Genomic DNA, 12643 nt, shown 5'->3' on the forward strand with positions numbered 1-12643 from the left:
TTTCTTCATCCATCCAATCCTTATGCCCAAACCATTTCAGCACACCCTGGTCAGCTCCGTCAATCAGAATGCTCTTACTAACACACTTCACTCTTGCACTGTCATTCTAATTGGACCAATCCTCCTCGCACCAAATACTGTCTTCAGGCATTTACTTTCTAACATATGTACCCTCTTCTGTTCATTTGCTTTCATCAGCATCCATATAATACTGTAAAAACTACTTTCTCTTCAGGCATACATAACTTTTCCTGAAGAGACAATGGACTCTCCTTCCACACACTAATGAACACACCTAGGATACCATTCTACATCTCACTTTAGCTCCTATGGTTTCATCTGTTGCCATATCCACTTCCAGGTACCTAAAGTGCTCCAGGTTCTCCCCATTCAACCTTAAACTCAAACCACCCTGTCTCACCTGCATGCTACACCTCATTACTATATGATTTGAGAAGTTTAGGAACTGAAATTAAGTTGATTCAAGTAATTACCCCATGCTATCACCTAATACTGTCAAAGCACTTATCTGAGAAGCTATGGGAATGGAATGAAGTTGGGATAAGCCATCATCCTTATTCTTCATAAATGACTGATCTATACTAGCTGAAGAATTCAAAGACTTGACTCGTATAGATTTCCTAGAATGGTAGCCCATGAAACTTTGAATTATCAACTTTATGTATTCTGAGATGCACCTTTTCATGCATATATTGAAGTTGCTTATCACATGACAGACCTCCAAAGCTATCCCATTACTTCTAAGGCATGGATAACAACAAAAAACTGTACTCTTTTACAGTTTGAGCTGATTGCAATACAAGATGACACACATTTTACCAGTTACACTGTAATGACAGTGATATCCATCAAAATCAGAGGTTTTTAGTTGGTCAGGTAATGCAGCCACCTTCCAAGGTGTGGAAGTGACACAAGAAAAATTCTGTACATTTTGACTTTCTTCTATGCCAAGTCAAATCTAATGGATTTACTTTGTGCAAGGGCAAATTGGAAAAGCTACCATAATCATTAATGCAACCACAACTCAAGTCAAATCCCCTTCTAATATTTTCTTCATTCAAAGCTGCTGAGATATCATCTTTCAGCAAATTTCTTAACATCCCAAACTATACATTCAAAATTCAAAAACAATCGAGTCCAATATTCAAATTGCTAGTAGCCTGGATTATTACTGTGCAATAAGAACACTAGTGACAGGGGTACAGATTGCTCAGATTAGGAGAAATTTGTGAATCCAAAATTCCATCACTCTTCAAAAGTCCTGAAACATCTTGAACCTAAAACAAACTTAATCAACTGTGTGGGTGGGTTACACAACAGTGAAACACTACATATGGATAAATATCCTATTCTGTCTCCTACACAGTGGTTCACAATCTTAGTAAGAAACTTTTACTGTATCTCTCGCCCATCATCCTTAGGCACTAATTGCTCAAAATCCTTTTCACTCCAGCCTTCCATCTCCAATTTGGTCTCCCTCTTCTTTTCCCCTCAGCTTCAGACACATATATCCTCTCTGTCAACCTCTCCTCACTCAATCTCTCCAAAAGTCCAAACCATTTCAACACACCCTCAACAGCTCTCTGAAGAATTGAAGTCCCATCTTTAATGCAATGTGTTCATCTTAATTCAATGTGTTTATTCATATCACCACATCAGTCACTCATGGTCTCTAATGCATGTTTTTTTTTCTAGGGGTCCTCATGTAAGAACAGGGTTAAGTGGAGACTCTTTTGCCATGGCCATCCCTTGATGGGAGTTCCCAGAGGGAACAGGCATCAGAGATATAGAAATATATAGATACAGATACAACTCAGCTGCCTAGCACTTTCTGTAAACAGATGCACAAACATCTTAACACTTTATGACCTGTGGTCCTAACCATTGGATATGGCCAGCTTCCTGAGTGCCGCAGAAGCCTCATAAGGATAGAAGGGACTCCTGATACTCAAAGGTTAGGCAAGCTATAGCTGGGCCTTGATTTCGGAGCATTATAAATGACAACCAGATAGTGGATGTGAATGAATGAGGCCATTTTTTCCTTTGTTCCTGGTACTAACTCAGTAACAAGAGAAATGGTGAATATATATGTTTTTTTATACTTGATTGCCACCTCACACCACATATTGTCCTCAAACATCTCATTTCCAACACATCCACCCTCCTCCGCACAACTCTATCTATAGCCCACGCCTCGCAACCATATAACATTGTTGGAACCACTATTCCTTCAAACATACCCATTTTTGCTTTCTGAGATAATGTTGTTGCCTTCCACACATTTTTCAACACTTCCAGAACTTTCGCCCCCTCCCCTACCCTGTGACTCGCTTCTGCTTCCATGGTTCCATCCGCTGCCAAATCCACTCCCAGATATCTAAAACACTTCACTTCCTCCAGTTTTTCTCCATTCAAACTTACCTCCCAACTGACTTGTCCCTCAACCCTACTGTACCTAATAACCTTGCTCTTATTCACACTTACTCTCAGCTTTCTTCTTTCATACACTTTACCAAACTCAGTCATCAGCTTCTGCAGTTTCTCATCTGAATCAGCCACCAGCGCTGTATCATCAGTGAACAACAACTGCCTCAATTCCCAAGCTCTCTCATCCACAACAGACTGCATACTTGCCCCTCTCTCCAAAACTCTTGCATTCACCTCCCTAGCAATCCCATCCATAAACAAATTAAACAACCATGGAGACATTACGCACCCCTGCCGCAAACCTATATTCACTGAGAACCAATCACTTTCCTCTCTTCCCACTCGCACACATGCCTTACATCCTCGATAAAAACTTTTCACTGCTTCTAGCAACTTGCCTCCCACACCATATATTCTTAATACCTTCCACAGAGCATCTCTATCACCTCTATCATATGCCTTCTCCAGATCCATAAATGCTACAGACAAATCCATTTGCTTTTCTAAGTATTTCCCACATACATTCTTCAAAGCAAACACCTGATCCACACATCCTCTACCACCTCTGAAGCCACACTGCTCTTCCCCAATCTAATGCCCTGTACATGCCTTCATGCTCTCAATCAATACCCTCCCATAAAAAAATATGAATACTAATCCATGGGATGAAGCCAGTCTGGTAGCAAGAAGCAGGTATGCTGACAACATGGAATCTCATAGAATTCCATGTGTTGTAACATATGGAACTGAATGCATGAGTGACACCATCTCTCTGGCATTCTCTGATTATCTGAAGGTGGGCCTGAAACAAGTGAGCTGCAGTAACCATGGCAGAGTGGTAAGCAAAGGATGAGGAAGGCCATTGATTCCTCAATGGAATGAAGAGGGTTGGAAGGTCCTGATTCTGGTCTTCTAGGAGATATCCTATAAAACATCTCTCAAGCACACAAGACAGACCACATGGAAAGAAAAAAACTCTACAAATGAATATGGCTTTTCACCTGGCAGAAGAATTTCTTGATTTTGTTGGCTTCAGTCTCTGTGACATTAATGCAGTCGCCATGGTACCATTCCTCACACTTATCACATCCACTGAAAGCATAGTCAACATGAAAATACCTCTTATAGTATCAGCTCTACTTTTCACTTAACTCTTTGGGATATAATCAGATATTAGTAAAAGTAACTGGGATAGAGACTTGGGATTCATAAAAGAATCTCTTGATCATTCTACTGGTTAAGAGTACTTTATAATTTTTTTTTCATTTGAATATCAAAATCCACAGGCCTCTAAAAAATCATTTACAGTTTTCTGACAGGGTTAATATTTCCATAATATAACAAGCTGAAAACATATATAAACTCTGAAGTATGCCATTTTTAACAAATACTTTAACAACTAGCAATTTGCTAATGGACTTTTCCATCATACTTTTCTCTGATATTTGTAATACTCGAAGTAAAAAGTAAACCAAAAGATATATAATAAAATCTAAACATTGAAACTGGCTTTAGTAAATTAGGTATGTTCAACTCCATCAGATTACCCTCGAGTGTATTTTAACAACTGTCTGAAGTGAATTAAAATAGGTTTCATTTTTCAGCATACTAAACCCCTTGTTCTAACAGACTTCAATGTATGAAAATTTAGCCTCTAATAGACCCTTTGGATCTAACGGACATTTCTGTAAAAGTCCACTGCATCACAAGTTTAGTCCAGTATGCTAAGCACCTATCAGGCTGAGTCTGAGGTGTAATGGAATTGTCTATTAGTTCTCAACCTCCATCTGGGACACGAAGGATCTCGAGAACATATGACAGCCTGTTAAGCATCACCACTGTGCATTTTCTCTTTACTTTGCAAACAACCAGAGACTCTCCCTGCAAACATATATATAATTTTATAGTGATTTACAATAATATGATATTCAACATGAAGAACAGGTGCTATACTGAGGTTCTGAAACAAATCTATTATCAAAGAAAAATATCTAAAAATGCAGGCAATAAATAGTTGGGAGGTAAGCTGCAAGAAGCAGTGAAAAGTTCTTATCAAGGATATAAGGCATGTCTACAAGTAGGAAGAGAGTAGAGAGACTGGTTCCCAATGAAGGTCAGTCTGCGGCAGGGGTAGGTGATGTCCCCATGGTTGTTTAATTTGTTTATGGATGGAGGTGAATGCAAGAGTTTTGGAGAGAGGGTTGAGTATGCAGTCTGTTGGAGATGAGAGAGCCAGGGATGTGAGTCAGTTGTTTGCCTATGATACAGCTCTGGTGGCTGATTTGAGTGAGAAACTGCAGAAGTTGGTGACTGAGTTTGGGAAAGTGTGTGAAAGGAGAAAGTTGAGAGTAAATGTTTATAAGAACAAAGTTATTAGGTTCAACAGGGTTGAGGGACAAATAAGTTGGGATGTAAGTTTGAATGGAGAAAAATTGGAGGAAGTGAAGTGTTTTACATATCTGGGAGTGGAATTGGCAGCAAATGGAACTATGAAAGTAGAAGTGAGTCACAAGGTTGGGGAAGGGGCAAAGGTTCTGGGAGCAACGAAGAATGTGTGGAAAGAGAGAATGCTCTCTCAGAGAGCAAAGATGAGTATGTATGAAGGAATAGTAGTTCTAACAGTATTATATGGTTGTGAGATATGGGCTATTGATGGGGTTGTACGGAGGAGGGTGGATGTGTTGGAAATGAAAAGTTTAAGAACAATACATAGTGTGAGGTGGTTTGATCAAGTAAGTAATGAAAGGGTAAGAGAGATGTGTGGTAATTAAAAGAGTGGTAAAAAGAGCAGAAGAGGGTGTGTTGAAATGGTTTGGACATAAGGAGATAATGAGTGAGAAAAGACTGACAAAGAGGATATATGTGTCAGAGGTGGAGAGAACAAGAAGCAGGAGACCAAACTGGAGGTGGAACGATGGAGTGAAAAAGATCTTGAGCAATTGGGGCCTGAACATACAAGAGGGTGAGAGGCGTGCAAGAAAGAGTTAATCAGAACAATGTGGTATACTGAGGTTGACATGCTGTCAATGGACTGAACCAGGGCATGTAAACGTCTGAAATAAACCATGAAAGGTCTGTGGGGACTGGATGTGGATACGGAGCTGTGGTTTCAGTGCATTACACATGACAGGTAGAAACTGAGTGTGAACGAATGTGGCCTTTTTTTGGTCTGTTTTTCTTGCCCTACCTCGCTGATGCAGGGGGTAGCAATGCTGTTTCCTGTGGGGCGGGTTCTTGCCAGGAGTAGATGAGGGCAAGCAAGTATGAATATGTGCAAGTGTATATATGTATATGTCTAAGTGTTTGTATATGTATGTATATGTGTACATGTTGATATGTATATGTAGGTGTAGGGGTGTTTATGTATATATATGTGTATGTGAGTGGATGGGCCGTTCTTCATCTGTTTCCTGGCGCTACCTTGATGTTGCCGGATGTGACGTTCAAGTATAATAAATAAATATATGATACTGTAACTGAATGTGTCTATTGTACTGTGCTGTTATATTTGTTAGATTACTACAATGTAGCATCTGCTCCTATTTCCCTTCCTTTTACCCCAAATAAAAGTATTAACACTTATACCATCAATATCATTCTGAACATCCATTCAATCATTATTTTTTCATTATCACTATCATTATCATAATAATTTTATATACAACTTTTGTGTTTTGGAATTTCCTCCATTTTTTGAAAGCAGACTCCACTCTTTCTGAATTACTTAAATTTCAATGTACAAAGATGAAAAGAATTATAGGAAAAAAAGCTTAAGGAAAATTACATTTCACAGCATTTGTACTTACATCATGAACCTAGAAACATCAGCTGTGCGACAAATACAGTAAACCTGCTCATCCTTGAGACCTTCCTCGCGCAGCATGGTATTGAGCTTGCTCTGACGCTCAGGGAGGTCAAACTGACGGGCAATCTCAGACTGTTGAGAAAAATATAATCAAAAGCAGCCCAATTTCAAAGTTGACATATATGTAGCTTTTGAAAATTGATAAACCATTTCTTTGTAAGGTAGGATCATACAAGCATGAAAAGTATTCTTGAAGAATATATGGATTAGGACCTTCAAACTCGGTACTTATGATGAGGAAGCACTAACCTTTACTTACCATTCACCAACCTCTTAATCATGTTTGGGGTGGTTCACTTATTTCAATCCCATCCTCAGTCAATCAGTGACCACCATTGGAATGAAATCATCAACCTACTCCCAGTCTATCACAGCTCACTACTCACAGATCTTCAGCACCAATCCAGAGTGTTCATAGAGGATACAGAAAAAAAAATAAAAGCATGGCAAACTAAGAAAACCAGGAAAATATGCTCATGAAGTACTGATTGGAAAGAAAAGGTTTATCAATTTTCAAATTCTACATTTTTCTCCTCTGAGATCTATCCAATAAGCATGAGAATATACCTATATGAAGAAGGAGGATTAAGAAGAAACATTTAGGTACGAATAAGATCAAAACTGAATCATACACAAACTGGCACCTAAGTCTTGTGAGGGAGGAATCCCCAGAGTCACATAGGGCAGATCCATAACATCAAAACTAAAATTCTGTGTGCTAAAGGTGGAAAATAAGTGCCAAAGATGCTTTAAACCACCCTTTCACATTATGTGCTCTACTGTAAGCTCCAAGATGAACCAAAGAAATTAGTTTCTACATCCAAGTGGAGATATTTCTTACCAAAAGGTGTTTCAAGGATCCAGAGTGCACAAACGAATGGTCCCCTTGACTAAATAAGTATAACAACAAAAGAAAAAGGATACTGATCCATGGGCTGAAAAACCATGGGTGTATTTTCATTTAAGTGTACACTAATGTGTGCTAAAAACTGAACTATAAGATTCTTTACAATACTGCTGTGTCCTGGAACACCATTACAATGTGCAAGAGGAAATACACACCAGCTACAATGCCTTACTTCCTTGAAGAAGGGATGTGCTAGAGGTAAAAGCTAGCACATGGCATTCAGCAGTGGAAGCAACTTTATGAGTCAGTGCCACTAAGAAGTAAGTACCACTTCATATTGTTTTGCAAACTATAATTTCCATGAGGTAAATGAAGTAATTTAAGGACTATATTTCTGAGGAAAGCAAGGTAGCCAAAAACTTCAATTGCAGTTTAACCCTTTCGGGATAATTATACTCAAATGATGCACATGCTTTCAAGCCACAAATTGAATGCTGTGTTTTGTTGGCTGTCCACAGACGACAGCCCAATAAAAGGATGAGTTATTTGAGCTACCTGGAGGCCTCAGTAACCCACTAGTAACCAGGCTGGGCGGAAGGGATCCTCTTCTGGGGACTTGCCACGTCAGTGGCGACCACCACCTCCCGTAGTGTCCACTGGTATGCCTCCACTGTACCCATGCAGCTCTTATTTATCCAGATGTCTGATGATAATATGTTTGGAATGCAATTGGAAACTGCATTTAAATATATTCTCAAGGCAATTTATCGAGTGTTTGATTGCACTCCTTTCAGATGTCATGTAATATGTATATGATTACAATCCTCACCAGTATTTAGCATGAAGATTTTACGTGCATCCAAATATACTAATACCCATGTCAGTTTAAAGCCAGACTAGATAAGAATCATCTACATATGGGTAAAGATTATGCTAAGACCTATAGAACCCCACTGACCATGAAGTGTAAGATGTACATTTAGTCTTAGGGCACTGGGCAGTCAGACCAACGATTTAACACATGAATTTTTTTTAACCAAATGAATATTCCTACTCTCTTTCATCTCCTCTCACAATAAAAGTTATTAGACAAATTTACCTTAGACATCTTTGTAGACTGTACAGGAACAGGGTAGACGTAATGCAAACTCTCCTGTAGTCAATTGTTTGTTTACAATGGAGCCGCCATTGCTCTCACAGTGGAATTGAAGCAAATACAATGTAAAGCAAAATAACTATTGGTCGAAAATTGAATTACTTGTAAAATATAATTATTTCTTATCAGTATATCAAAGTTCACTTAACAGAGTTTTCAAAATAAGATTCTACATTAAAGTTTCATTTTACCCCCACCCCCTAACGTTATTTTTACTCCAAAGTTAAGTATTATTGTTAGTAACCCTGTTATTGTTACCCATGTATAACATTTAAACTGAAATTTTGGTCACAAAAACAAGCTGAAAATGTTTGCTTACAGATGATACAAAAGAAAATTCTTTCTAAGATCAAGAATTTTACCTGAGTAGTAAAAATCTTTGCATGTAAGCAATTTATGCCTTCTATTACGGAGGCCACAACATATTGTGAATTCATCTTGTTCATCATGAATTACCTTTTAAATTTGCGAGTTACATTAAAAATTAGTCATAGATTGACCAAGAGGATTTGGTAAGAGATTTATTATGAATAGTCTTATCGAGTGATCTATCTGTCAATCCATATCGGAATAGAAATGTTTTTCTTAGAAACAAATGTCTCATGTGGAAAGATTAGATGCTAATGATTTTAATTTGTCTGAAACTATTTGTCAATTCTTCAATTAACATTGGTGCTATTAACTACGATTAGCTCTTTAGTAAATATCATTTTAGTGACTATGAAGTCACTATTTTTTTGTATTTAGCTCAGTTATAGTTCTGTCCACTTTGGTTATTATTTACTCTGTGCCGTAACTCATTTTGTATGTATTATGAGCTTCACAATGGAATTTGTATAAAGTTCAAGTTCTATCCTATGTAAAATATTAAAGTTGGTTCACTATGTATTTTGCTACATTTCATCCGATCAAACCAATCTGTCTTGAGCGACGAAGCATTAGATTTTTTTTTTTTATTTAGCACCAGATAACTTACATTAATCAATTGCAGGTGTGTTATTTTATCATCAATCAATGGTGAGCTTCTGTTGGCTGCTCTATTGTTATTCCCATTAGCAAGTTTTCAAGGAAAAATTGATGTCACATTAGTGTATATCTATTGTGACCGAAGTGGATGGTTGACTTTCGATGTTTGCGGTATGTAATTTTTGAGTTCCAAATGCTTATGTAAATATTTTGCAACATTGTATCAATGTAAGCCTAAAAGTATATTTCTGTAACTGTAAAACAATATTTCTTCCACTGTATCATGTGAACTATTGAGAGCTGGTTTTGTAGCAGATAAAGTATGAAGCCCTGTGCTTTTTATTTGCAATTCTTTATTGTAAATACAATCATATCATGAGCATACTCATTTTAACTATCGATTAGCAGGGTACTATGGCAGGTAAAGTTACATTTTCTACGGTCGATATCATGTAGTGTTATCAGGAAATATCTTTTCTGAGGATATTAAGTTTAGACCATATGTGACTAGGGATAGATGGGGACAGCACACTTTGAGCCATATCTGTATGACATTCGTGATATTCAACCCCTGATTTTTCTTGATCTTTAAGACTCTTGATCTTTAAAGCCGTTCGGCCTCTCGGGTTCACTTAAGACATAATTAGATCGTAGGATGGGGGAAGGGCTGATGTATTATCAGGGCGTCATCCTGTCCTCGTTTTCAGCATAATGGCAACTGACGCGAAATTATCTTAATAACTCAGTGTGGCTTATTCAAATAAGGTTTAAAAGGGCAATGTTAAGATCTAAAGAATATATATATATATATATATATATATATATATATATATATATATATATATATATATATATATATATATATATATATATATATATATATATAAAGAGAGAGAGCCCAAAATCGACACTCATCGCATTTGTACGATGCACTAAGTCTGTTTTATGGAATGATAAAACAAAGAGAATGACTAAAGATAATGAAGAAGTGATAAAGGTCTTAGTTTACCCAAGAACGATAAAATAATCACGGAGGGAACGGATTTGTAAAATAACGATAAAGAGCTTAGAACGTGTTCCCGCCACTGTCTCCATGGCGGTTGTGCCACCTGGTTGTGTACATAGTGATTTGGTGCTCTTAATTTTATTCCAGAATTATCAACATACACCAGAGCAACATAGTGTATACAGTCCAGATTGCTTACTTGATGAATGACTAACACTTCAGAACCGGTCGACATTTAGCTAGCGATCTCACATCCTCATTAACTGCAGCCATAACAGTTTGTAGAAGTTATCCCACGTATAAGGGAACTTAATTGATAAAAGAAAACGATATTTCTTTCAGTGTAACTTGTAGAACATTGATAAGAAATTTTCTTTTGTGTAACTTCGCTTTAATACTTTTAGAACAATGTACTGTATGTATCTTGGACTGGTAGAAGGCATTTGACACTATACCACACAGGAGCGTTGATATGAAGCTGAATCACTCAAGAGGAATAAGGGGGAACAATCTCCTTCGTTAAATGTAAAATTATCTAAGCGGTAGAGAACAAAGGGCGCATGTCAGAAGAACCTTTTCCGAATGGGTTGAGGTGATCCACTAGTAATGTGCATCAGGGTTCGGTTCTGGGACCATGTTCAATCTATTCCCCGTTCACCAAAAGTCCAACTTCCAAAACCCGACCAGAACGCTCCGTTCACCCCGTTCTTTGTCCAGCACCCCTCATGACACCCATCCCTTGATCCAGACTCCCACTCTTCAATAAAAAAAAAAAGCAGTAACACCAAAACACTATAGATAATGACGTGGCACTAGACCGCAGCCTGAGAAACATGTCACATCATGTATTTTCGCGTTTACCATTCTTACAAGTACGATCCCTACAGATCATTCTTCTTGGATAAATTGTCTTGTATCATTCAGTTCCTGGCTGTTTTTCTTCAAAGACTATGGTTTTATTATTATTATTATTATTATTATTATCATTATCATCATTATTATTATTATTATTATTATTATTATTATTATTATTATTATTATTACTATTATTATTATTGGAAAGAGGGGCAAGTATGAAGTCTGTTGGGGATGAGAGAGCTTGGGAAGTGAGTCAGTTGTTGTTCGCTGATGATACAGCGCCGGTGGCTGATTCATGTGAGAAACTGCACAAGCTGGTGACTGAGTTTGGTAAAGTGTGTGAAAGAAGAAAGTTAAGAGTAAATGTGAATAAGAGCAAGGTTATTAGGTACAGCAGGGTTGAGGGTCAAGTCAATTGGGAGGTGAGTTTGAATGGAGAAAAACTGGAGGAAGTGAAGTGTTTTAGATATCTGGGAGTGGATCTGGCAGCGGATGGAACCATGGAAGCGGAAGTGGATCATAGGGTGGGGGAGGGGGCGAAAATTCTGGGAGCCTTGAAGAATGTGTGGAAGTCGAGAACATTATCTCGGAAAGCAAAAATGGGTATGTTTGAAGGAATAGTGGTTCCAACAATGTTGTATGGTTGCGAGGCGTGGGCTATGGATTGAGTGGTGCGCAGGAGGATGGATGTGCTGGAAATGAGATGTTTGAGGACAATGTGTGGTGTGAGGTGGTTTGATCGAGTAAGTAACGTAAGGGTAAGAGAGATGTGTGGAAATAAAAAGAGCGTGGTTGAGAGAGCAGAAGAGGGTGTTTTGAAATGGTTTGGGCACATGGAGAGAATGAGTGAGGAAAGATTGACCAAGAGGATATATGTGTCGGAGGTGGAGGGAACGAGGAGAAGAGGGAGACCAAATTGGAGTTGGAAAGATGGAGTGAAAAAGATTTTGTGTGATCGGGGCCTGAACATGCAGGAGGGTGAAAGGAGGGCAAGGAATAGAGTGAATTGGAGCGATGTGGTATACCGGGGTTGACGTGCTGTCAGTGGATTGAATCAGGGCATGTGAAGCGTCTGGGGTAAACCATGGAAAGCTGTGTAGGTATGTATATTTGCGTGTGTGGACGTATGTACATACATGTGTATGGGGGTGGGTTGGGCCATTTCTTTCGTCTGTTTCCTTGCGCTACCTCGCAAACGCGGGAGACAGCGAAAAAGCAAAAAAAAAAAAAAAATTATTATTATTATTATCATTATTATTATTATAATTATTATTATTTCTTTTTATTATACTTTGTCGCTGTCTCCCGCGTTTGCGAGGTAGCGCAAGGAAACAGACGAAAGAAATGGCCCAACCCCCCCCCCCCCTACACATGTATATACATACGTCCACACACGCAAATATACATACCTACACAGCTTTCCATGGTTTACCCCCAGACGCTTCACATGCTTTGATTCAATCCACTGACAGCACGTCAACCCCGGTATACCACATC

At 38.3% G+C, this 12643-nt stretch overlaps 2 protein-coding genes and 1 long non-coding RNA gene across 3 annotated transcripts in view; 2 read left to right on the top strand and 1 right to left on the bottom strand.

Annotated features, from left to right (window-relative positions):
- LOC139750742 (uncharacterized) overlaps positions 1-3443 on the top strand; it is a 45374-nt gene extending 41931 nt beyond the window's left edge. Inside the window, exon 4 of the long non-coding RNA XR_011713209.1 lies at positions 1717-3443. This is a non-coding gene — a long non-coding RNA (uncharacterized lncRNA). The remainder of the gene's footprint in view (positions 1-1716) is intronic.
- LOC139750740 (CXXC-type zinc finger protein 1-like) overlaps positions 1-8418 on the bottom strand; it is a 44292-nt gene extending 35874 nt beyond the window's left edge. Inside the window, exons 1-3 of the mRNA XM_071665445.1 lie at positions 8260-8418; positions 6255-6385; positions 3450-3540 (exon numbers count right to left, since the gene is read on the bottom strand). Of these exons, the coding sequence (XP_071521546.1) occupies positions 3450-3540; positions 6255-6385; positions 8260-8268 (231 nt within the window). The 5' untranslated portion in view covers positions 8269-8418. The remainder of the gene's footprint in view (positions 1-3449; positions 3541-6254; positions 6386-8259) is intronic.
- Positions 8419-9310: 892 nt separating this feature from the next.
- The window catches only part of LOC139750739 (gem-associated protein 6-like), a 28579-nt gene continuing 25246 nt past the window's right edge, over positions 9311-12643 (top strand). Inside the window, exon 1 of the mRNA XM_071665444.1 lies at positions 9311-9453. The gene's annotated coding sequence lies outside the window, so the exon portion shown is untranslated. The remainder of the gene's footprint in view (positions 9454-12643) is intronic.

The sequence above is a fragment of the Panulirus ornatus genome, chromosome 10, assembly GCF_036320965.1.
Source record: "Panulirus ornatus isolate Po-2019 chromosome 10, ASM3632096v1, whole genome shotgun sequence".
In the NCBI taxonomy this organism is placed as follows: Eukaryota; Metazoa; Arthropoda; class Malacostraca; order Decapoda; family Palinuridae; genus Panulirus; species Panulirus ornatus.